The sequence below is a fragment of the Temnothorax americanus genome, unplaced genomic scaffold (genome assembly GCF_048541705.1).
Source record: "Temnothorax americanus isolate GAGA-0224 unplaced genomic scaffold, ASM4854170v1 Scaffold236, whole genome shotgun sequence".
NCBI lineage: Eukaryota > Metazoa > Arthropoda > Insecta > Hymenoptera > Formicidae > Temnothorax > Temnothorax americanus.
This window is the reverse complement of record NW_027509378.1, coordinates 1-26652: the sequence shown is the minus strand read 5'-3', so window position 1 is coordinate 26652 and position 26652 is coordinate 1. Positions and strand designations below refer to the sequence as shown.

Sequence of the window (26652 nt, the reverse complement as noted above, 5' to 3'; positions counted from 1 at the left end):
ATAATGATCTGCTCTTTTACGTTCCTCAAAATATGGAAAATAATATCTCGTTTAAATATCATGATCAAATGGGACATCTGGGGGTAGAAAAAACTATGGAGGTAATACTTAAAAGTTATTGGTTTCCTGATTTAAAAACGAAAGTAAGAGCGCATATCTCTAATTGTTTGAAATGCTTAGCATATTCTCCACATTCGGGAAAAACGGAAGGCATTTTGCATCCGATACCAAAAGGAAACACTCCCCTGGACGTATTGCACATTGACCACTTGGGACCCATCGATAAACGGTGTGCGACAAAAAAGTATACTTTCCTAGTTGTAGATGCGTTCACAAAATACGTCAAGTTGTACGCCACAAAGACCACCGCAAGTAAAGAAGCTATTAAAGCACTATCCGATTATTTTAGCAACTATAGTAAGCCTCGAGTTATTGTCTCCGATAGGGGCTCTTGTTTCACTTCGCAAGAGTTTAAGAGTTTTGTTGATAAGCACGTTATTAAGCATATATTGATAGCCACCGGTTCCCCTCAAAGCAATGGTCAGGTGGAACAATTTAATCGCGTAGTGATTCCTATGTTGGGCAAGCTTGTAAATAAAGAGGAAGATCAACTTTGGTATAACGTGTTACCGCAGATCGAACACGCTTTAAATAACACGATAAGCAAAAGTACAAATGAAACACCCAGCCAATTGCTTTTTGGAATCGACCAACGTGGCACAGTAGATGACCTGATCAAGGAATACTTGAATTCAACCGTAAATGTTAAAGATAGAGATCTAATAGATATTAGAGCAAGGTCTTCCGAAAAGATAGCGTCTTCTCAGGAATATAATAAAAAATACTTTGATAAAAAACACAAGAAACCGACTGTATATAAAGAGGGCGAATATGTATTACTGCGTAATTTTGATAGTACTGCCGGTACTTCTAAGAAGCTCGTTCCTCAATACAAAGAGCCATATGTTGTTGCGAAAGAATTGCGAAATGACCGATACTTAGTTTCCGATATCTCAGGATTTCAAAACACCCAAAAAAAGTATCAAGGCGTTTGGGAAGCCAAAAACATGCGACCCTATGTTAAGTAGACCATTAGGGATAAATAGCTCGTAAGACGTCACACAATGTTTAATAATTATTGTTGTATGCGTTATCCTTTCAATGAATAAATCGAGGACGATTCTGAGTCAGGATTGCCAAAACTGTAGGAACTATGCGGCATAGCAACTCGATCGTCCTTCGGTCGCGTAAATATTTTCGTGCCCGCTTCGCGACAAGAGCGTTAGTTTTATGTTCGACGTTATTCTGTTAAAAAGCAGCGCGTCCCGGCAACGGGAAAACAGGCTCAGTCCTGCAACGACCGCCGAAAGAGCCAGTCTCTCTCGTTTTCACGATTCTGTATTCAGTAATAAATCCTGACTAATATAATACATTTTAACGAGTGGCTTCCTCCCCTTACATAAGTAATATCACAGTATTTACAACACAATAATTTTACGAGAGGTTAGGCAATCTGTCACAACAATGATGTGCAAGGCAAGCAAAGATGCAGAATAAAGCGGGGAACACACACTTCTGCACAACGCATAATGCGTAAGAATAAGAAAATTGATTGGTCCATACACATGTGCATAAGGAAATAGACTAATCAATTTTGTTATGCTTACGCATTATCCGTTGTGCAGAAGTATGTGCTCCCCGCTTATAATGGCCATCGCACACAAAATTCCATAGGTTGCATAAGCATAGCATAAGACCGCTGAACCAATGAGCATCTTATGTAAATTAATATGGCGACTTTATGCTGGATGCTCATTGGTTAACGGTCTTACGCTACGCTTATGCTAAGCTATGCATTTTGTGCGCGATGGCCTTAAGGCCATTGCACGTAACGAAGTTTTAGTCATAATCGTAAGGCTGTAAGAAAATATACCAATCATAGTCGATTATTCTCCTCGCGCTTGAAGAATAGTCAAGTGTGATTGCTCTATTTTCTTACGGCCTTACGATTATAACTAAAACTTTGTTACGTGCAATGACCTTTAAGCTGAATAATAAAATGGCTTATAAGTTTTTGGAGTGCGTTGGAGTGATTAGGAACATGGTGGGGCATGAGTGGGTCGTATCGTCGTATGCACGAACTTATGCCTTAACTGGCCTTAACCTAAAGCTTAGAATAATTCTATTGGCTCTCGCCATTTTATTCCAAAGCCAATACACGTGAGTTCACTCAGTTGCCAGACTATAGAAAAACTTAAGCAGTAAAGCTGGTTTCACATGGAGCGTAAGATGCGTATGCGTAACTTGCGTCAGCCAATCAAATCGTCTCAGTATTTAATCGTATCACACGCGTATAGTAGCTGAGACGATTTGATTGGCTAACGCAAGTTACGCATACGCATCTTACGCCCCATGTGAAACCAGCCTAAAACTCAAGCAGTAAGCAAATCAGCCAATCACAGCCAAGAACTTAAAGCACAGCCCTAAGGTTTATAATAGCCGTAACCGTTGATTTAAGCCGTAATCTTTAAGAAATTGACCAATCACAGTCGATTATTCTTCTCACATTCGACTGTGATTAGTCAATTTTTTAAAGATTACGGCTTAAATCAACGGTTACGGCTATTATGAATCAACCCTAAACGGTAGCGGATCCATACCGTTGACTTCTTAAAACGAAGCTTTGTCGGACGTTCCGATTGGCTGTTAAGGTTGTGTTAGTATGCACGGACAACAGTCGATTAAGCCATAAGTTTTCGACCAATTGCGTTGCTCGATTCGGCCAGTTACGATTACGGACGGCTGAATCGAGCAACGCGATAGATCAAAACCTTACTGTTAAGGCCATTGCACATAACAAAGTTTTAGTTGTAATTGTAAGGCCGTAAGGAAATAGACCAATCACAGTCGATTATTCTTCTCGCGCTTGAAGAATAATCGAGTGTGATTGGTCTATTTTCTTACGGCCTTACGATTAAAACTAAAACTTTGTTACGTGCAATGGCCTTTACTGTTACGGAAAAATATGGAGCCCAAATCAGACTAGCGGCTCGCGGCCGCGACTGCGATTGCGATTTCGTTTCTTGACCAATGAGAAATGCCCGAATTGCCAGGAGCTTCTTTCTCATTGATCAAGGGACGAAATTGCAATCGCAATTGCAGTCGCTGAGTTCGTACGCCCGATACGCGCCATGGGACGTCACCCTACGACTGGTTTCACATGGAGCGTAAATTGCATATGCGTAACTTGCGTCAGCCAATCAAATCGTCTCAGCTACTATATGCGTATGAGACAATTTGATTGGCTGACGCAAGTTACGCCCCATGTGAAACCAGCTTAAGGGTGCGGTCACATGGGGCCCTATTCTTGAAATACTTGCGTATACGCAAGTAGGACGTTGCGAATGATTGCAATGGAAAATCCCTATAGCAGTATTCTTGACAGTCGCAGAAATAGTTGCGTATACGCAAGTAGGACGTTGCGAATAATCGCAGTGAAAAATCCCTAAAACAGTATTCTTGACAGTCGCAAACGCAACGTATACGTAAATTTTCGTCCGCAATTTTTCGCAATGCAACGCATGGGTCAAAGCAGTCGTTGCAAGAGAAATGTACATGTTTTAAGTGACAAGCTCGATACAAATATAATACGTACAATTAGTAGAAACCAAAAATGGACTTAAAAGATATTATAATAAATGTTCCAATCATTAATGCGTTACAAAACGCTGAAATAGTAGAAGAAAGAAGAGATCGGAATATTCAGTATAATTATCATATTCGTGATCAAGATGATCCTTTTGAGTTACCCAATAAAAAATTTGTGCAATTGTATCGTCTAAGTAAAGCCGCAGCAAGATATGTAATAGACATTGTCGAGCCACATATGACTCCACATACAAGAATATTTGCAATCAGTCCTACAACTAAGGTAATAATTCGAATATTTTTAATATAACACAGAATTTTGTTTATTTGCATAAACATTAAATAAGAAAGCAATATGTTCACAGATTATAACAGCATTACGTTTCTATGCGAGTGGATCATATCAAATGGATATTGGAAAAAACATATACATGGACGTTAGTCAACCAACGGTTTCTCGCAGTATCCACGAAGTAATTGATATTATAACAAAAGAAGAGATTATGAGCCAGTGGATAACGTTCCCTTCTACATTAGCAGAAATGAATGAACTACGAACAGAGTATGTATACAAATGTCTTATAATTGTGTATAGAAAAAAACAAAACTTTAACAAAACATACTGAAACAAATTATTATATTAGTAACATAATCAGAAATAAGGCAATTGGAGACGACATAGTGTGCATAGGCATTGAATCCGTGTAAATTTTCCGGCTCATATATTACACACTACAAAGATAATTTCACTTTACGTTTAATATCTAATTTCGCATTTAACATCTTGCGCCGGCTCCAATTGCCTTATTTCTCTTTTATTGCAAATCATTAGAGCTTTACTTAAATTTAAATTAATAATAATATAATTATTTTGTACATGTCGCATACATTTCAATATAGATACGTTATGTTACTATTTTCTGTTATTTAAGATTCTATAAAAGATATGAATTTCCGGGTACTATAGGTTGCATAGATTGCACTTATATAGCTATTTTTCCTCCAGCAGAAAACAATAATCTTTATCTAGAACACATTTATGTCAATAGAAAAGGGTATCACTCCATAAATACTCAATTGGTAATAATAATTTCCATATAATAATCCATAATGGTAATAATAATCCATATTATTTTTATTAACATTAATTATGTTACATTTTGTTACATTAATTATGTAACATTTCATAAAAAAATGCACTGCAAAATTTATGGAACTAAAGTGTCACTTGTAATCTACACATCTATAGTATTTATAATAATTACAGATCTGCGACTGGCAATTAAGAATCTTGAATGTAAATGCACGTTTGAATCGTTTGTGGTGCTATGATTAGTAGAGTGGTGGGTGTGATTTTGAATGTGAGGAGTTTTAGTATCGAAGGGATTTTAGGTATGCTGTAGGTGCTGGAGTTGTGATATATAGGCGCTGGGATCAATTTTCTAATTATGGTTTATCTGCGAATATGGGCTTGGACATATAGGAAAGTGGTTGGTGGGAGCTTACTGGTACAAGATGCAGGTTTTCTGCTGCGATCTTGTTTTTTAGGTGTGCTCGAGTGGTATGATTAGGGTAGAACTGATACTAGTTAAAGAGGGGTGTATAGGTAGAGAGGATAATGAAAGGTATGTGGGGGGTTTGTATATTGAGTGCGCTGTAGTGGGAGGGATATTCTATTATTGATGAAGCCGGGGGGCAATGTGGTGGGAGAACTTATGTGGGTGATTGCGATTAATGTATGGTGGTGCTATAGGTGTAGGGTTGGTGTTTGTAGGCAGTAATTGGAACGGGTTTGGTTTGGAGGTTTATGTGAAGCACTCACGACACATACATTTGGAATAATAGTAACGCAAAAAATGCAATGGTTCACCTTTAGAGACGATATCCAAACAATAATTTCCATTTACTTGGTAAGTCATGTGTTTAAACAATTATTTTTCGAGAGCCCGCGGTAGCGCGAGATAGCGCGCGGTAGAGGACGACCACAAAAGAAACGGAGAGGAACAGCAAGTACAGGAATACAAAGTTTAATGTTCAATATGTACACTTATTTACACGAGTTTCCTTTTCAGGCAAGATGCCGTGAGCGCGCACAGAGTCTAGCACGGCGAAAGCGGCGATATAGCAATTAAGCATGCGAGTGCGTAAAGCGGTGATGAGCGGTAAAGCAAAGCGGTTGTATAGAAATACTAGCGGTGTTCTGTGATCTGCGAGCGAAAATCGATTCCGCGGCGCAGCGGCGGTCCTTTTAACACCTCCGAGGCGAAACTCCCTCCCTGCAGATTTATCAGAATTTCGGGAGGGTGATTGGCCGTCGGAGTTCCGCGTCATGGGGCCGACGTCACCGGTTTCACGTGGTGATCCGACGAGGTCGTCACCTGTTTTCGAGTGCTTTGTGTATAGCATGGGTCGTTCCTTTATTCTAGCGTTGTTATTTGACTTTATTATTGATAACAATGTTAAAGTTTCTAAAAGCTAATCCCGAAAGATCCATGCTATACCGAATATTTCCGTGACAATTCTTGAGCGGCATTTCACGCAAATATTAATTTACTCAATTTACTGCAAGCGTGCATGTGCTGACATGCAGCCGAACGCGACTTCGTCGCGATGCTAAATTTTGCGATCTCAAACAATTATGTTTTTGTAAAAATTACAATTAACGCACAAAAAATGAATAAAAGTTGTATCTAATGTTTGTATTGAAATGTTTTGCGTTGTAGGTGATTCAGGATATTCTTTACGACCCTGGATGATGACTCCTATATTAGGTGCAGCAGAAAATAGCCCAGAAGCTTTATATAATGTAAAGCAAATGAGATGCCGTTCACTAGTAGAACAATGCAACGGGCTACTCAAAATGCGGTTTAGGTGCCTGCTAAAACATAGGGTACTGCATTATTCTCCACTAATAGCTTCAAAAATTATAAACACATGTGCGGTATTACACAACATATGTATAAGCAAAAATGTGCCACTGCCATTGGAGATGGATGATGATAATAATGATGATGGTAATCAAGAAATCGATTTTGAAATTTATAATAACGAAAATGAAAACATTGCAAATGAAGAAAATGCAGTAGGTAGGAATATTCGCAGAATTGACAGAGATCTAGCAGCTGGCCGAATCAAACAACGACAAATGATAATAAATTATTTTTCTTGAATTTTATTTATGTTATATACTGACGTAGTACAAAAGTATGATAAAATAAACAGTTTGCAGCCTAAAATGTATTTATTCGTGTACTTTTCAATACAAATAAAAAGTTTGCAATATTAAACAAACATTTCTTATATGTTATATTGTTACATAACATATATATAATAACATTATAATATTAAATATGGAAGCAAAACAAATAATTCTTGCATACATTTTTGGTAATAAAATTAAAAACAAATATATATATTTATAAGTACTACATATTAGTAAGTATTATATATGTATAAGTTTTTTATAATCAACTATTAACTAATCAGCCTTTTTGATCCCTTAACTGTAGTACAATCACAGTCAATCAGTAATGTGTACAACATAATAAGTTCTTGATAAATATTATTTATACGGCATTAAACAAAACTAAATATTAAGTTATAAAATAACATTGCTATAGTAATATTTGGAAAAAATTAAAATTTGTTATTTCCACAACTTCCATTTAAAATAAGCATATAGACCAATATTTTATATCTTACAAGTATTAAAAAAATTTATATTGTATCAGTCTTGCATAATAAGTTAGAGAATAAACACAATAAAAGAAAAGGAAAAATATTAATTTCTTCGTATAAGCATTAAGTTTATAAATGTATAATTCAAATATCACTTTTTTGTCACGGGTTGTGTAACACCGGCTAATTTTTCATGCGTTTCCACCAATCTTCTTAAATATTCTAGCTTAACATTGTAATAATCCCTTTTTAATTCATATGTTTGTGCATGAACATTGTTTAATTTTGTTGAAATTTCAATAGTATTTTTCAAATCCTTTTTTGATATTTTTTTTTCTTTTCCCGAATTGGTGTTATTTGTTTTTTCATTTTTGGCTTTTTGTATACGAGCATTTGAATCTTTTAGTGTATTGTCATTTTTCTGAAAGTCTTCAACACATTTATCTTGTTCAATATGTGCATTACTGTTTTTTATCTGATTTCTATTTTCTTTTTCAATCAATACTTCCTTACAGTTATTGTGTTTATTCCTTAACATTGCATTTATGTTTTGTGATGCTGAAATATTGATATCATTACTTTTTAAAGTATCGTGAGGAATGTTTGAAGTATCACTGTCTTCATATTCATCTAGAAATTCCACTTCCATTTGCATTATATCATCCTGAAAGACAAATAAACATTATAATCATTAAAAATTATACGTTGCTAATTTCATTAATTGCTAATTTCATACACAATATATATACACACACAAACATTATAAAATTTGTTGATTTTAAATGTAATATGGAGCAAATCTATTTCACTGTATTACACTGTATATATAAATAAATAATAGATAGTAAGAAAGATGTGGACTGTGCATTCCAATATTTACTGCCACTACTGCGAATCTTCAGTTTATATAACATACTATAGATTTGAAGTATTGGCTGTGAATATCAAAACGCAGCCATGCAATATTTTTTGTTATTTTACATTGTTATCTGCATCGTCCACTAAAGTTACAGTGGATTCTGGTATATCAAGATGTCCAGTTATACTGGTTGGACACATCATATCCAGAACTTGCTCTTCTTGTGGTGTTAATACGTCCGTTTCTTGTGTACCACCACCTGTTGATGCCATAGACTTCATTATAACACCATGTTTCTTCTTACTACGTGATTGGAAATCATGCCAGCACTAGAACAATAAAAGCTTATAAAACACTGAAACACAATACATAAGTCTCATATCTGCCATATCTATCTTGTTGTATATTGTTATACAATCGGTCTTTTTGCAAGTCTCTCTTTTAAACTGTAAATAATATTTCAAAATGATTAAAGCGAGAAACAATACCATTTCTTATTTTTTAAAATAAAAAATTTTGTAGGGCTTTTTATCCTACATATTTTTCTTTTACATGATAATTGTTAACTATGAAGTTTTGCATTATTTATACACAAAAATATTTTTTTACCTTACACCAACCTTTCCAATCTTTTTTCGCTCCATTAACAGAATTTAAGATGTTACTTATTTCATTCCATAAATGTATGGAGTCTTTCAGCGTGAAAGATGCTGAGAATTTTCCTTTCGTTAATTTTGTATGTTTTGTCATGTACTCTATAAGTAAAGTTCTCTGTTCATTTGTAATGTTTGCAGCTCTCTTTCTTTTGTCAAAGTTATCCATTCTGTAATACAGAATAACAATTAAATAAATGTTAACACTTATAACAACATATTTTTTCTTTAGTTTTATTACTTCTATTGATTAAGGCCCGGTTTCTTCAGTTTATAACCTAACCCTTAGAAAGAGACGAAGAGTGAGTTTAACCTAAGGATAAAGTTATCCGACGCTAAAGAAACCGGGCCTAAGGAAACTAATTAAATAATGATTCTATTACAAACCTTTTAAATCAGTGTCTTCGGTAATTTCTAGTTAAGCAACACGTATATAACCTAATTTACGGATATCTTCCCTGTTTCACACTGCGTGATTCTTACCTAATGTTTGTAGAAAGATCGTACATTTTCCAACGTTGCCAAACGTAATTCGGTGCAATGAGAAACGTATACGTTTTCAATTGCGAAGGCCATTAAATGATGTTCAAGAATATAATATGAGAAACGTATACGTATTCTCGCCCTTCGCATACGTGCGTATACGTAGGATCCATGACAGAACGTCCAAAAAAAAATATCCCACGACAGAACATCCCGCGACAATATGTCCAAAAAAATAATATCCCCGTGACAAAATTTCCCACGACAAAACACCCACGACACAATCGGCACATGAATTATGTCATTGTCGGTTTTATTACGGTATTACATTAGTACATGCGTTCATACTAATATATGACCATTTCCACGCGTGGAAAGTTATAAGACAGTTATATTTCTCATCGACTGTAGAGATGTTTGAATCTGTTTACAATAGCACGTGCGTACATATTAACGGCTTGTAAACACTAACAGCAGTTCCAACTCAGCTTGTACTGCGGCAAGAAGCAATGCCACTCACATTTCTAACTAGTCAAAAAGGTGAGAAATTGTTACAGCACCAAAGTTTCATTTACTACAAGCACCGTGCAACTACAACAACAGTGTTTTGGCGATGCACTCGCTACGCGCAGGAGATAAAGTGTCCCGGGCGTTGCCAAACGACAACCGAGGAAGAGACAGGTAACATCAACATGTATTCGAAAATCACCCCTCACGTGTCACCTATACATTACATATTATATTCAATATTCACGACGTCATCACCGATATAAATTTCCAGGATCCGTTGTGAGCGAAACGACGCATAATCACGCTCCGGATATATTGCACGTCAAGCAAATCGCAGTTACAAACCACATGAAACGAAAAGCGATCGAATCTAATGATCCAACGAAAAACATTGTTTCTGCTGCGTGTACCGGTATCACTGCATCCGTAGCAGCACAGTTGCCACCTACACATTCACTCTGCCGCACGGTTCAAAGGACACGATTACGAGCAAATGCTCCACCACCAAATCCGTCTACTGCAGAGTTTCTGATTATAACGGGTGATTACTGTAAAACAAAAGCAGGTTCTAAATTTATCTACTACGACAATAAACGACAGGACCGCATAATCATTTTGACCACAAAGCAGAATTTAAAATTTCTACAAAATTGCAACCAATGGCACGCTGATGGCACATTCAAGACGGTACCAAACATATTTACCCAATTATACACGATTCACGGGCTTCACGAGAATACAACAATTCCCTTGGTATATGTACTTACAACAAAAAAATCGCGAGAAACTTACATCGAATTTTAGGGCGCATTAAAAAATCTGCAACGGAAACTCAAACCAACCGCCGTAACAACGGATTACGAACTCAGTTTCATGCAGGCGTTCCACGAGGTGTTTCAGATCAGTACAGTGCATGGATGCTATTTTCATTTTTCGCAGTGCATTTGGAAACATATTCAGACGAATGGATTACAAACAAGATATGCGCAGGACGAGGAATTTGCACAGCAGCTAAAAAAATTAATTGCACTGGCATTTGTTCCAGTCAATGATGTCATTTCCACATACGAACAACTCATTGACACCGATTTTTATACTTGCAACGAGGTAATATTACAACCTCTACTTGATTATTATGAGGAAACATGGATCGGAAAACAGAATCGAAGAGGAAAACGACGAGATGCACGTTTTCCAATTGCACTCTGGAATGTCTACAACAGAACTCAGGAAAACCTACTGCGGTACGTTTGCAGGCACATCATGTTACAATCTGGAAATTCATCGAGGGCCTACAAATGGAACAAAGTGATCAAGAGCGTCAAATAGCACAATTCCAAGCGGGAGAGACTCGCCCAAAGAGAATAAAACAGGCGCGCTTAGACGCTCGCGCAACGTTGTAAATACGTATAATCCTGCCGAGGCATTGAATTACCTAACAAATATTTCACACAACATCTCTTACTAATGTATCCTTATCGGATTCACAAGTTCCTTACAATCGCCACATATTCGAATATAGGTGTGTAATAAATAAAAAAAGTTGTAAAATAAAGAGAATGTAAACCCATGTGACACCTCGTTTTGCGTGGATAGCGTATGCATGGAGGTGGTAGGTTCCGCTCCATTATGGTTAAACTACACACATAGTATGCCTTCAAAGTACATGCGTAGGCTATCCACGCGTGGAAAGTTATGAACCCATGTGGCTCCTGGTTTCGCGTGGACGTCCTGTCGCAGGAAATTTTGTCACGGGGATATTATTTTTTTGGACATAATGTCGTGGGATGTTCTGTCGTGGGAAATTTTTTTTTAGACGTTCTGTCTTACTACCGTATACGTAACATTGCGAACAAGTTTGTAACGATGCACCCCGTGCGCTAAGCATCGTTCCCGGCTAACGACCGCCCGACCGCCCGCCGACGACCAGTCGGGCGAAGACCAGGGCGCGGTGAGCCCACATTTTTAATGTAATTTCAAACGCACCGTGTGCGCGGGCCAAGCGCGGCACCCGTGCCTTCCGACGAGCGACGACGGCAGCCGAGCCGCCCCGAGGACGAGCGCGGCGCCGCGCCACCCCACCACAGCGCGACGATCGGCGCTCCTCGCGAACCCGCCGCGCCGGGCGGGTATATAAACCGCCGCTCCGGCGAGAAAGAGAGACTTCGTCGAAAAGTTCCGCTTCTTCCAGACGAAACCTATCCCGACTCCCAGGGAACACACCAAACGAGGTCCGGTGCTCCGAGTCTCGACTGAGAGCTCTCAGGTGTTCCCGCACTCCTTCGAACCTAACCCCGAAGGCACGGTTACGCGGGGTCGAGCGCGCTCGGCCTCGCAACGAGGGCTCTCGCTGCCGCCGCCTCGGGGCCGGGGCTCCGGAAATCTTCCTACGCTACGCGGTTCCGCACGCATATCATCGCGATACCGCGACATCCGCGAGCCTCCAGGCATTATACCGCGTTCGTCGCTAAATACCGCGCCGTTATCAAGTGCAAAGGCACTTCCTGTAAATACACCGCGTCCGCCTATATGTAATATACCGAGCCCGTGGAATACGTCTATGTAACGCTACCGCGTTCGCCGTTAAATACCGCGCCGTTATCAAGTGCAAAGGCACTTCCTGTAAATGTACCGCGTCCGCTTATATGTAATACGTTTATCAAGAGACACGGTAGTGTCTCGCGCCAAGTACACGAGGAGCGAGACCGACCGTGACACTTTTACGCGACGCGACGGGTTGCGAGTACCTGAGATGTTGAGATCTCGATAACGAGTGAACGAATCAAGTTCTAAGTAGGCTTGATCGATAGCTTGGGGTCCAATTAGGGGGGGGGGGTTTCTCTCATAATATTCCGCTACGTGCCCTACGAGCGGAGATATTGCGACGCAAAGTCCAAATGCGAAAATTTATTTTTAAGATACTCCTCCTCCTCCTAACGCCGACGTCTCAATATTATTATGATTATCAGAGAAACGTCCCTTTCACTTTTTCGACGCTGGCGGCGCAGGTATCGCCAGTTTCGATATCGCGCGCGTATTTCGAAATTACGTCGATAGACTTATCGGTCAGGAGAAAGATTTCTATTTAGGTAAAAATTAGGTATATATATAATAAATATTGAGTCAACGGAAAAGAAGGTTCTCTACGCTTGGCAGAAAGTGCCGCTAGGGAATTTTTAAGTCGATTCTTATGAATCAAGCTTGAATTTAATGTCTATGTATCCCAGGTTGCCGATGACGAGGTCCAGATAGTGCGCTTTATAGTTTTCGGTGTCCAGGTGTAATAATACGTTGAATTCGATGTCTACGTGTCCCAGGTTGCCGATGACGAGGTCCACATAGTGCGCTCCGTAGTTTTCGGTGTCCACGTGTATTAATATCTTGAATTAATGTCCACGTGTCCCAGGTTGCCGATGACGGGTTCCAGATAATGCGCTTCATAGTTTCCGGTGTCCAGGTGTAATCGTACGTTGAATTCGATGTCTAGGTGTCCCAGGTTGCCGATGACAAGGTCCACATAGTGCGCTCCGTAGTTTTCGGTGTCCACGTGTCCCAGGTTGCCGATGACGAGGTCCAGATATCGCGCTCCGTAGTTTTCGGTGTCTAGGTGTAATAATACCTCGAATTTGATGTTCACGTGTCCCAGGTTGCCGATGACGAGATCCAGATAGTGCGCTTCATAGTTTTCGGTGTCCAGGTGTAATTGTACGTTGAATTCGATGTCTAGGTGTCCCAGGTTGCCGATGACAAGGTCCACATAGTGCGCTCCGTAGTTTTCGGTGTCTACGTGTATTAATATTTTGAATTTGATGTCCACGTATCCCAGGTTGCCGATGACGGGATCCAGACAGTGCGCTTCATAGTTTCCGGTGTCCAGGTGTAATCGTACGTTGAATTTGATGTCTAGGTGTCCCAGGTTGCCGATGACAAGGTCCACATAGTGCGCTTCGTGGTTTTCGGTGTCCAGGTGTAATAATATGTTGAATTCAATGTTTAGGTGTCCCAGGTTGCCGATGACAAGGTCCACATATTGCGCTCCGTAGTTTTCGGTGTCTACGTGTATTAATACTTTGAAATTGATGTCTAGGTGTCCCAGGTTGCTGATGACGAGGTCCACATAGTGCGCTTCATAGTTTTTGGTGTCTAGGTGTATTAATAACTTTAAATCTGAATATGTGCGTTCAGCCAATACTCCGCTAGCCTAGCAATCGTGAGCAATTGCTCGTTTTTGCTCGTTTCCTCTCTTTTTAATCCAGTAAGTCAAAAAAGAGGAAACGAGTGAAAACGAGCAACTGCTCACGATTGCTAGGCTAGCAAAGTAGGACACGTAGATATTGAATTCGAGGTATTAATACATGTAGACACCGAAAACTACGAAGCGCACTATGTGGACCTCGTCATCGGCAACTTGGAACACGTAGCCATCGAATTCAAGGTATTAATACACCTGGACACCGAAAACTATAGAGCGTGCTATGTGGACCTCGTCATCGGCAACCTGGGACACCTAAACATTGAATTCAAGCTTGATTCATAAAAATCGACTTAAAATTTCCTAACGGCAGAATTAAAATTATGTCATGACATAATAAAAATCGCTGAATTAAAATTATGTCTAGACATAATAAAAATTGGACAAAAATTATGTCTAGTGGGACCAGTCGGGAACACAGAGCGCAACCGTTAGATGAGAGATTGCGAATAACGTCGGAAATCCGTGTGCCAAAGGAAATAGCGACCGATCATTGAAGCCGCGAGTGAATATAGGACAACGCGTAGCGGAAAGAAACGTGTGACAACGTGCGGTCGAACAACGCGACATCGTAATTCCCCAACGGGAAAACGCGACGAAATCAATCGCGCCTAAACACCGTACGACGTTTCACGCGACTCCTCACAAGGCGAAGGCGAAAAGTGATTCGGCGCGAAGGCGACGAAAACGGTGGGAGACGAAAAAGCGATCATAACGGGAAAATTATACGAAAAGTATAAAGATTCGAGTAACCGCGAGCACAAGTGGAAGAGACACGCGTGAGAAACGCTAAAAAAACGTGCAACCGCACGAACGCGAAGTCGCAGCGTAAAAAACCAATAATGGTACGCAATGCGACAGAAACCAGAATCGCGTGAGACGGTGTACGAGTGTTTCGCGCGAACCGTAAAAGCGTAAAGCGGCGAAGTGGATCGAGTAGCACAAAAAGTGCGTAAAATAAATAAGACGGGGCAAGAAGCTTCGCAAATAAATGAGAATAAATACAATTGGCGAAGGCAGAAATAGAAAGACGCGTGACGACAAGCGCTGTAACAACGTGTATCTGTAAGGACGCGAAGTCGTGGCGTAAATCTTTCAAGGTACGCAACACGACGGAAACAGAATCGCGTAAATCGGAATACGAGCGTTTGACGCGAATCGAGAAAATAGCATCGCGAAGATATCGTAGTAGAAACAATATAGTGAGGAAAAACGTGCGAAACACGACGGGGAAGCGAATAGCTTACCTACGCGTAAAATAAACAAGAGGATAAATACGAGTATCCCTCGCAAACGCGGAGATACGGTATACGAAAGTGAATTTATTACGTAAAAAAAGAAGCGAAGTAAGTCTACGTGGAAGTGTAACGCGGTTGAAAACGCAGGAATAACGAACGAAGCGGAACGTTGTGACAACGTGTGCCAAAGGAACGCGACGTCGCAGCGCGAATACGCGCACGCGATCGTAAACAAACGCGTTGATAGGGTCATACGAGCGTTCCGTAACGTCGAAAACGAGCGTGAGGAAGAAAACCGGCGTAGCTAGCGTAGCAAACGAACAGACAGTTAGTGGGGGTTATGCCGAATTTGTTACGTTCGCCGATAACCGCCCACCACACGAGATCGCAAGGACCATTACCGCCAGAAAGACAGGCAGGTCTGCAACCGAACGTGCGACGACGTAGAAATACTCAAAGTGCGATGGAAAATACTCAGCAGAATAATGAAAATCAGACGCAGCAACAGCAGGACGATCTGGCGCGCAACGCGGCAGACGCGGCGAATGCCAACCAGAGATGCCAGGTTTGCGTTTCGGCTACCCTACCACGGCGCGTGGTGGGGATAGCGCCCACGATTCGGCCAGCTTCGGGCTGGTAGAAGAGCGCAGACATATGATGTGCGGTCTCTTTCTTTCCCATGCTGTAGCTGGAGGCATACGCGTTACCACGCGTTACCACGCGTTACCATGCATTCCTGGTTACCGGCCGATAGCTCATATGATAAATTCTATCTCGCGTGTCCCTTTCTGCACAGACGCGAGACACTAATATCGTGTAATTTCTTGATAATATATCTAAATCTCTATTTTATAATGTAAAAAAGTTACTAATTAAATAAGTCTTTAATATACATCGCATTTTACATTACATCGCCATTTATTTTATACATAAAATATATAAATTACAGAAATAAAAAATAGAAAGAGCATAAATGATAGAAATCCACTCTTGGCCAATATGTACGCTTTTTTCTCAAAAAATAAATTAAATAGATGTTATTTGTTTTGGAATTATTTTAAAAGTATAATTTGTATTTTGCTAATAGTAAATACATATATAGTAAAATAACAGAAGAAAAATATTATTTGTGCAAACATATGATATTCCTATTGTATATCTTCCTTGTAAATAAATAACGTACATATTGTTGCTCAACGGAAACCGCGAGAAGGTGGTGGTCTCTTCCGTCAAGAGGAAATGTAAAAAATTATTTCCTTTAATATTAAAGGAAACAATTTTTTACATTTCCAAAGAATGTATAAAATAGAGGATAGGTGTAGAAAGGATAGATATAAAATAGATATAAAAAAGGATAGATATAAAATATAAAAGAAAATTAAAGACAGAATAGAAAAAGAACAGTAAGACAGAGTATTAATTAGTTTTAAGGTCACTTTATACGTTTTATAATTCACGACAGAATTTGGAACAAAATTGTGTATATAAACAAACATTCACAAAATTCAAAGTTTATTTATGAATATACTGCACACACACACACACACACACACACACACACACACTATTCTGTCGTGAATTGTAAATTGTATAAAGTGGCCTTTATACTAGAAATACCAAATAATTTTTAAGCGTTTCGATTTTTTAAATCACAGTAGAGTCTCGTTAAATTTGGCCTCCTGTAATCTTTGCATTCCTTTACATATACTTTTACAAACACTAATATCGTGCTCCTTCTATATCACAATGGGTGGGACTTAATTCGCTATGTAGCGATGATTGGCAGTCCATGCTGTGGTGAGGGTATTCCATAATTTTGGCATTCCGCTCTTATCGCCCCATCCGGTCAAAATTAGAGAGACTACTGTATTTTGGTCATATTAAAGGTTGAATAAATAGAATAAATTTATCATTAGAATAAAGAAAGTAATTAGTAAAAACTCAGACAATTTCAAAATTATACTTTTACGATGAAAAACATGACAAATTAAAAAAATCGAAACGGTCGAAAATAACTATTGGTATTTCTAGTGAAAAATCAGAAAAAAGTGCACATGTATATGTCTTACTTAATATAATATTTAAAATAGCACATATTTATGATAAAAATATTTTAATTAAGTTATTGCGGCAACTGTAGAGCCATTTTGAAATGAGTAAAATAAATATGTTATACATATAAACATAAATAATGTTATAAAAACAACATAAATAACGCTTAATTTATACCATGGATAAAAAATGATATGATAAGAAATAATAATGTATTTTAGTTCACATTTTTTTACACAGTGGGCATTTAAAATAGGGAATGTTTTTCCATTTTGTTAAGAGGAATATTTTATTTTAAAAAATGTCCTCTTTAAAACATGCTTTGCATTATTTTGCCCACAATTTTATGGGCAAAATAATGCAGGGTAATTAAAAAAAACGTTTTAAACAACAAAACTTAAATTTACAAACGCTTTTTAATATTACATTTATTTATTTTTATAGAGAAATAACATTTTCCATGAAATACGCACGTTCATTAATTATTATGTATGTTAAATACCTCGCCATATAAGAATTTGTTTTGCTGCTTGTCAATGACCATTTTTAACATATTATAATAAATTTAATTTTGTAAAATATACTAATAAATAATTATATTGTAATATATACAATATTTTGCAATAACACATTGCAATTATAAAATAATATGTTTTCTTTGTTCTTAAAATACACATTTAGAATTTTTTTACATTTGTTATATACTACATAGTAAAGCAATTTTAAAGTTAACTGTATATTTTATTATCTTTTTATTTTATTTTATTTATTTTTTAAAGGAGTACCGTCGGATCTAATGTCTTAATATGCACCACAAAGAATTTGCTTTATCGGATTTTGGATGTATCTGCATATGTAAAGATATCTTGAGTACGTTGTTATTCAGTTCACTTGAATTGACTAAATGCATTCTCGACCATTGCCGCGTCTCGGATGCACCCAGTGGATACTGCGATAGCTGCGACGTTTGTCCGCGATATAGGGTAAACCTTTCATTGCTTCACCCGCTGGACCGGTGACATTGGCGGCTTCGTGGCTTTTTTTGTTAATAACGACGTCGAACTCGATGACCTCGCCATCTCCCACGCTGCGCACGGCTTTTCTCGGGTTGTTCTCGACGATGGTCGATTGATGGACGAATGCATCTTTCTTGGTTTCATTTCTATTAATGAAACCGTAACCACTATTGACATTGAACCATTTCACAGTTCCGGTCACTTTGTTCGCGATGACCATCTTCTGTTGGATAGCCTTGGGCTGCTTTTCCGTCTCACCCATGGTGGTAAGGTGGTGTAGAGACAAGCAAACCAGGATGGTACCTTTTGTCTCACTATAATGTTAACTCCTGCCTGCTCACTGCTGGTGTTCGCATTCACATGAATGCGTTTCTTGGAGTAAAGCGAAGTGAAGCATGTAAATAATTAGCCCACAGTTCTTGAGTCTGTCTTGCCTCTTGAATGGAGTTGTGGCAAACCTTGTGGTGAACTGGCTTGCCCAAGTTTTATTTTAAAGCTTTCCTTCCTAGACCAGTTGCTTTACCAGGTTAGTGAAACTCATCTTCCTATCCTTTCAGTCTTGAAGGTGGAATGCGTCTTTCGCCGAATCCACTGTCCCGTAAAAAATCTTCCGTCTTCATCACCATTAAGAACTTCACCTATATCCCCGGGTCAATGATCTGTGTCATTTCTCACAGCACTGGAACTCCAGTAGAATTTAATCACTTTATAAAGTATCAGCTTGTTATTCTTCATCTTCGTAAAGCATGATGTTGATTGATGATTGCTTCTTACTTTTTACAGTATTTATTTCTCACAATGTTCATGAACAGTACAACTGTTTTATGCGGACGGTGCTAATGCCGGCGGTACTCATTGTTTATAAAAACGTTAACTTTAAAATTACTCATACTCGGTAAAATCATTCTTTGAAAAATATAATAACAAAAAGGTCTTAGAAGACTTTATATTAGTTTATAATTGCAATAAAATTTGCAAAAAAATTTTGATTTGAGATAGACTGAAGAATATTAATTTTGTAACTTATTTTTAGCAAGAAAAAAGAATATTTTAAAAATAGTTACTGATAAGGAGCTAAACAATTCCTTATTTGACAAGGTACTCATGTAATAAAGATTAAATGGAAAATGTTACATTCAAAATATTAAAAAGCTCTTTCAAATTAAAGCTTTTCCTGTATATAGAATGCTTCTTTTAAAATGGATTAACATTATTTGATTCGCAAAATTTTACAGTTTTAAATAGAATATATTTTGGCAAAATTGAAAAATATTCCCTCTTTTGGGAGGTTTAATAGTATCATCATTAATTATGTATCATTTCATTCAATATCATTCAATATCATTTCATTAATTATCTCTATTTAGAAATTTACTTTTATTATTCTTTTACTTTTATTATTCTATCTATTTTAAATACTTGCATTATATTAAGTAAAACATAAACTCTCTAAATTTCTTGGAATAAAATTCTACGAAATCTGTAAGCTTCACTTGAAATAATAATGATAATATCATTCAAAAAAGAGTAATATTTCATTTTTTATAAGAAGAAATATTTAACTATAAGTTTTAATAATGGAAGAATTTCACTCTTCTTCACTTTTCTATCAGAAGTAAAAAGACACTACTTTGAGTGACTTAAATATCTCTTTATTTTTCGAGTGCATTTCGTAAAATTTTAGTCCAAGAAATTTAGAGAGAAAGATAGCGAACAAATAGAACATATTTACAATAATAATATGGATATACAAAGTTCTGAAAGTATCACAGGTAGAGATCAGGACCCTGTGGTTCGTCATTCCCACAGTATTTAACGACTCCAAACCCTCTCTACCTGTGGATATATATGTATACTAGAAATCATGGAAGTTTCATGCCCAGTTGAGAGACTTAACGTGTAATTAATAACATGCAATATATGAATATTTCTATTTTTATCGATGAAACATTTGATATAACGAAAAAATGGATGACGTTTCTTGTTCGTGTTTATGTAGATTCCGAAACTGTAGACATTCGTTTGCAATTAATAAAGTTAATTAATATTGATGCTAAAGATAGTAATGCAGACAAATTATTTAAGGCATTTGAAACTGAAATGTGTAAACTTGAGATTTAATTTTTAAATATCATCGCTCTGTCATGCGACAATGCGTCTGTCATGACAGGAAAACATTTATCTTTTAAAACGAAACTTTAGTTAAAATGGAACACTTTATTAACATTTTCATGTCCTTGATCCTTTTGCTGCATTGGCGGCACACGCTGCATGCGCTAAAATGCCCGATTTTTGTGAAGAATTTTTAAGAAAAATTGCAACTTACATTAACAACAGTCCGAAACGTTTAGTTGTTTTCAATGACTTTTCTGAATGTTTTCAAGATAAAACTCACAAAATTTTGAAGTTATGCGAAACTCGATGGCTCTCGCGTTATTCATGTATTGATAGACTTCTTGAATCGTGGGATACAATAAGACATTTTCTTAATGAAATAGTCGTGAGCGAAAAAACAAAGTCTGGGGAATACTTATTGTCTTTGATGGGAAATGTAGATATAAAAGCGTACTTCTTATTTTTAAAACATGTTTTAAATTTCTTTAATACATTTAATGCCTATTTTCAAGCTCACGACACAAGGATTCATTTATTACAGTCTAAATCAGTTAATTTCCTTAAGCAAATCTCGGAAAATTTCTTAAAACCAGATTTATTAAAAGATTTGCTTACAAATATTTCATTTCGTAAAAAGGAGAATCAAAAATCTCTTAATAATATAACTTTAGGATCAGCATGTGAAAAATATCTTTGTAAGTTAGTGGAGGAAGGACATGGAAATGTTATAACAACTATTCGACAAAATTGTTTGCAGTTTTACATCACTGCTGCCGAGGAAATTAAAAAAAGATTACCTGTTTATAACAAATTTTTATATAAATTAAAAGTTTTTTAACCAGATATAGCTTTATTTGATACTGACAGAAAAAAATCATTTAACGATATTTCTTTTATCGCGAAAACTTTAGGTGGACTTGATGAAGACGGTTTAAAGAAAGAATGGCTTACGTTGCATTCTGATTTTTCAATAGAAGAAAAAGATAGTCAAATAAAAAATTCAGTTTTGACAACATGTGGAAAGAAATTTTGAAACGTCCATCCATTAATAATCCTAAATATCCAAATTTAAGATCACTTTTAAATGCAATAAAATCGCTTCCAAAGTAATGCAAATTCCAAAAGAGCATTTTCTGTCCTGATCGATTTAAAAACAAAAAAAAAAGAAACAGACTTTTGTCGACCTCAATTAACGCGTATTTAATGACAATTTCATGTTTCGAAACTTCCACAATATTTTATAATTTGCAAACTTATCTATCTTTGTGTATGTGAGTGCGTGCGTGCGTGCGTGCGTGTGTGTGTGTGTGTGTGTGTGTGTGTGTGTGTGTGTGTGTGTGTGTGTGTGTGTGTGTGTGTGTGTGTGTGTGTGTGTGTGTGTGTGTGTGTGTGTGTGTGTGTGTGTGTGTGTGCGTGTGCGCGTGCGCGTGCGCGTGCGCGTGCGCGTGCGCGTGCGCGTGCGCGTGTGCGTGTGCGTGTGCGTGTGTGTGTGTGTGTGTGTGTGTGTGTGTGTGTGTGTGTGTGTCACAGCAGAGATCAGGACCCCGTGGTTCGTCATCTCCACAGTATTTAACGACTCCAAACCCTCTCTGTCTGTGTATGTATGTGTATGTGTGTTCAGGCTTTGATATCCATATATTATGTGATATCATATTTTATATGAATAATAATGTTTAAAGAGAAACAGAAAGAGAGAGAGAGAGAGAGAGAGAAAAAGAATTACTTTTTAAACATTATTATTCATATAACATGATATGTATAATAATATCCAAAAGATAATGCATTATCTTTTGGACATTATTATTGCGTATCATTAGACGAGGAGGGGCCTGCATCATCTGCAGCGTACAATGTCAAACAATGTTTCCTCTTTTTTGTAGGAGCGACATATAAAATGTTTGTCGACATACGCTGCAGATGTTCGTCATTTATATCCATATTTAAAGCTGTTTCCCCCCTCGCCTTCAACGCTGATTTAAATACGCAAATTGCGTTAATTGAGGTCGACGAAAGTCTGTTTCTTTTTTTTTGTTTTTACATCGGTCAGGACAGAAAATGCTTTTTCAGGATCTGCATTGGAATTTGGAAGCGATCTTATTGCATTTAAAAGTGATCTTAAACTTGGATATTTAGGATTATTAATGGATGGACGTTTCAAAATTTCTTTCCACATGTTGTCAAAACTGAATTTTTCAAGATTATCTTTTTCTTCTGTAGTAAAATCAGAATGCAACGTAAGCCATTCTTTCTTTAAACCGTCTTCATCAAATCCACCTAAAGTTTTCGCGATAAAAGAAATATCGTTAAATGATTTTTCTCTGTCAGTATCAAATAAAGCTAAATCTGGTTGAAAAACTTTTAATTTATATAAAAATTTGTTATGAACAGGTAATCTCTTTTTAATTTCCTCGGCAGCAGTGATGTAAAACTGCAAACAATTTTGTCGAATAGTTGTTATAACATCTCCATGTCCTTCCTCCACTAACTTTCAAAGATATTCCTCGCAATCTGATCCTAAAGTTATATTTTCAAGAGATTTTTGATTCTCCTTTTCATGAAATGAAATATTTGTAAGCAAATCTTTTAATAAATCTGGTTTTAAGAAATTTTCCGAGATTTGCTTAAGGAAATTAACTGATTTAGATTGTAATAAATGAATCCTTGTGTCGTGAGCTTGAAAATAGGCATTAAATGTATTAAAGAAATTTAAAACATGTTTTAAAAATAAAAAGTACGCTTTTATATCTACATTTTCCATCAAAGACAATAAGTATTCCCCAGACTTTGTTTCTTCGCTCACGACTATTTCATTAAGGAAATGTCTTATAGTATCCCAAGATTCAAGAAGTCTATCAATGCATGAATAACGCGAGAGCCATCGAGTTTCGCATAACTTCAAAATTTTGTGAGTTGTATCTTGAAAACATTCACAAAAGTCATTGAAAATAGCTAAACGTTTTGGATTGTTGTTGATATAAGTTGCAATTTTTCTTAAAAATTCTTCACAAAAATCGGGCATTTTAGCGCATGCAGCGTGCGCCGCCAATGCAGCGGAATGGCAAGGACATGAAAATGTTAATAAATTTTTACATTTTGATTAAAGTTTCGTTTTAAAAGATAAATGTTTTCCTGTCATGACGGAGGCATTGTCGCATGACAGAGCGATGATATTTAAAAATGGAATCTCTAATTTACACATTTCAGTTTCAAATGCCTTAAATAATTTGTCTGCATTACTATCTTTAGCATCAATATTAATTAACTTTATTAATTGCGAACGAATGTCTAAAATTTCGGAATCTACGTATCGAACAAGAAACGTCATCCATTTTTCATTCGTTATATCTGATGTTTCATCAATAAAAATAGAAAATTTTGAATTTTTTACATTATTACATACATGATCTGTCGCAACCGGACACAGAACGTTTCTTATGATATTTGTACATTTCGTTCGACCTACATTTAAGCTTCTCAAGACCTTAGGATCTTTTCCTATGTCTTGACAAAGCTTAACAAGCCCTTCTGACTCTTGAAAAGGAAGATTGTGTTCAGCAATGTATGCGGCCACTCGTATCTCCGCTAATTTTTTTTTCCTATCAAACGTCAGAAGGGCTTCATCATTTTGCGTATTCAAATCTTCGTTCGATTTATTCGCCATGTCACTTTTTTCAGATTTTTCTTTGTGCATTTGGGATTCTGCGTGTCGCTGTATCTGTGTTACACCGCCAGTAATAATAATGGTTCTATCACATATTAAACAATAAAATGAGTACGCGCTATTAGGAGCTTCACGTAACCATAATTTATATTCTTCTATTTCTAGCCATTGCGGTCTAAATATTCTTTTTTGCTGTGGCTGTACTTTTTTTCCTTGTACATTTTCATTACGTTCAACATTTTCTTTAAGATTTTTTTTATGACACGCAGAATCCGCATGCTTGGAAACATACGATATACAAGAAAAATCTTTATTGCACACATTGCAATGATAAAGGGTATCATCAGATGGCACTTGGCTTATCCAAAATTTATAACGATTATCGTTAAGCCAAGCTTGCGAAAATTTTTTCTTTGATTTTTTCTTAATTTTATTGTATGTTTCCATATTGAATACAAGATATAAATAATAAAAGCGATGGAAAATAAAAATAAAAAATAAAATAAAAAATAGAAATAAATAATAGAAAAAGTGGGATAGAAAAAATAAAAAGAAAATGGCAAAAAGATTGCGAAAAAGAAGAAATAAAGATAAAGAAAAATGAAAGACAAAAGTGTAGAAATATAAAGAAAAAAGAAACAGGAAAATAAAGAAAAAAGTGGAAGAATAGAAATTAGAATTGCAAAGGTGAAAAAATTGTTTAGTACCGTGAGTCGCGAGGTTAGAGAAAAGCTCTGTAACAACGCAGCGATCAGCACAACGAGACGCTCCTTTGCAAAAGAATGCGTGCTTTACGTCAACATGGTGCATGTTAGAAAACAAATGCGAATCGCCCACGCAGAACCGTACCAATATATAAGATCGCAAGGCAATCATCTCAAGAGTAACGAGGGTGCATAAATGGATCGTATAAAATAATTTTAAGAAAAATATTTCTAAATTTTCCATTTTTTATTACTTTATTATTAACAAAAAACCAAATTTAATAAAAGAATTAAAATTTTTTACTTGACTTTACTTATTTTACTTATATATTTTTATAAGTAATATTAAATAAAGAAATGTTTTACACAGCGCAATGTGTAAAGATATTCAATAAAAGATCTATATAATTCAACATATGTTACACAAATAAAAATTACGAAATTAACGGTGCACATTAATATCTTTTAATTAAAAATGTAAGAACCGCATATAACATACAAGGTATCTTTCTAAATTAATAACACGATTTTTTGAGAAAAAGGTGTATATATTGTAGAGTGGATTTTTATTATTTATGCTCTTTCTATTTTTTATTTCTGTAATTAATTTATATATTTTATTTATAAAATATAAATGGCGATGTAATGTAAAATGCGATGTATATTAAAGACTTATTTATTTAGTAACTTTTACATTAAAATATACATAAAATATATACTACGTTTACGCGAGCGTTACTTCTGTAATAACTTGTAATAATTCTCCTTCGCGTAAACGGAATTTTTAATTATCATATATGATAATTTACCCATTTACGAGGAGTAAATTATTGTAAGTTACTACAAAATCTTGTTTACGTGAAAAAAAATTCCGTTTACGCGAAGGAATTATTACAAGTTATTACAGAAGTAACGCTCGCGTAAACGTAGTAATAGATATATTATCAAGAGACACGATATTAGTGTCTCGCGTCTGTGCGGAAAGGGACAAGCGAGATAGAATTTATCATATGAGCTATCGGCCGGTAACCAGGAATGCATGGCAACGCATGGTAACGCGTGGTAACGCGTATGCCCCAGCTACAGCATGGGAAAGAAAGAGACCGCACGAGATCATATGTCTGCGCTCTTCTACCAGCCCGAAGCTGGCCGAATCGTGGGCGCTATCCCCACCACGCGCCGTGGTAGGGTAGCCGAAACGCAAACCTGGCATCTCTGATGCCAACCAAGCGTTGAATTACAGTCGAGATCGCGACGAAAATATCGATATACGCGAGATAATTCGACAGAATCAGGAATTTCGCGAGCGAATCGAAATTATGACGGAACAACTCGTGCGTATGCGGACAGATAGGCGACAGGCCGAAGAGGTTCGACCATTCGTCGACGACGATCGTAGCAAGCACGAGCAATCGGTGAGAGATGGAAACGCCGAGAGAAAATTGAACTCATGTGTCTACGACGACGAACCGGATCAACGACGCAAATTAGCCTTAGTACCGTTACAAGCGCGATTACCACGCGGCGGATGGATCCGAAATCCGTTCGACGAGTTAAAATACACGGGAAAAGCGGATAAACAAAACCCGATGAGGTTTCTCGAAAAATTTGAGAAATTAGCGATTTACGAAGGTGTACCGGAAGACGATCAGGCGTATTATTTCGGACGTTGTATGAAGGGGTCGGCAAGCCAGTGGTACGAGCTACAGTTGACCGACCACATACGCGAGCTGAAGCGTTTGTTCGTGCAACAATTCTGGGGCACGCAGGCCCAAATGCGATT

The 26652-nt window shown here is 37.0% G+C and overlaps 2 protein-coding genes and 1 pseudogene across 6 annotated transcripts; 1 reads left to right on the top strand and 2 right to left on the bottom strand.

Moving 5' to 3' along the window:
- The first annotated feature begins 5096 nt into the window (after window positions 1-5096).
- On the top strand, window positions 5097-6929 carry LOC143898564 (uncharacterized; annotated as a pseudogene).
- A 92-nt stretch (window positions 6930-7021) lies between these two features.
- LOC143898560 (uncharacterized) lies at window positions 7022-10107 on the bottom strand. 5 transcript variants are annotated; one of them, XM_077408127.1, is made up of 4 exons: window positions 9226-10107; window positions 8795-9008; window positions 8308-8514; window positions 7022-7990 (listed from the first exon to the last, which is right to left on the bottom strand). In XM_077408127.1, exons 2-4 carry the CDS (start codon window positions 9005-9007, stop codon window positions 7478-7480), a joined length of 933 nt encoding a protein of 310 aa, XP_077264253.1. In that variant the 5' UTR covers window position 9008; window positions 9226-10107; the 3' UTR covers window positions 7022-7477. The 5 variants fall into 5 exon arrangements, with proteins under 5 accessions (XP_077264253.1, XP_077264255.1, XP_077264252.1 ...); XM_077408129.1 differs by having other exon boundaries at window positions 8795-8940; XM_077408126.1 differs by having other exon boundaries at window positions 9322-10107.
- An 8166-nt stretch (window positions 10108-18273) lies between these two features.
- On the bottom strand, window positions 18274-18651 carry LOC143898563 (Y-box factor homolog). Its single transcript, XM_077408133.1, has one exon. The coding sequence runs from the start codon at window positions 18649-18651 to the stop codon at window positions 18274-18276; it is 378 nt and encodes a 125-aa protein (XP_077264259.1).
- Between the last annotated feature and the right edge of the window lie 8001 nt (window positions 18652-26652).

Excerpts from the sequence above, each read along its gene's own strand:
- LOC143898560 (XM_077408126.1), bottom strand. The coding sequence starts at position 9,347 with ATGTACGATCTTTCTACAAACATTAG. Across the intron at positions 9,009-9,321 it reads GATCTTTCTACAAACATTAG|AATGGATAACTTTGACAAAA; the intron begins GTAAGAATCACG and ends TCTGTATTACAG. Across the intron at positions 8,515-8,794 it reads ATTGGAAAGGTTGGTGTAAG|TGCTGGCATGATTTCCAATC; the intron begins GTAAAAAAATAT and ends TTATTGTTCTAG.
- LOC143898563 (XM_077408133.1), bottom strand. The coding sequence starts at position 18,651 with ATGGGTGAGACGGAAAAGCAGCCCAAGGCTATCCAACAGAAGATGGTC.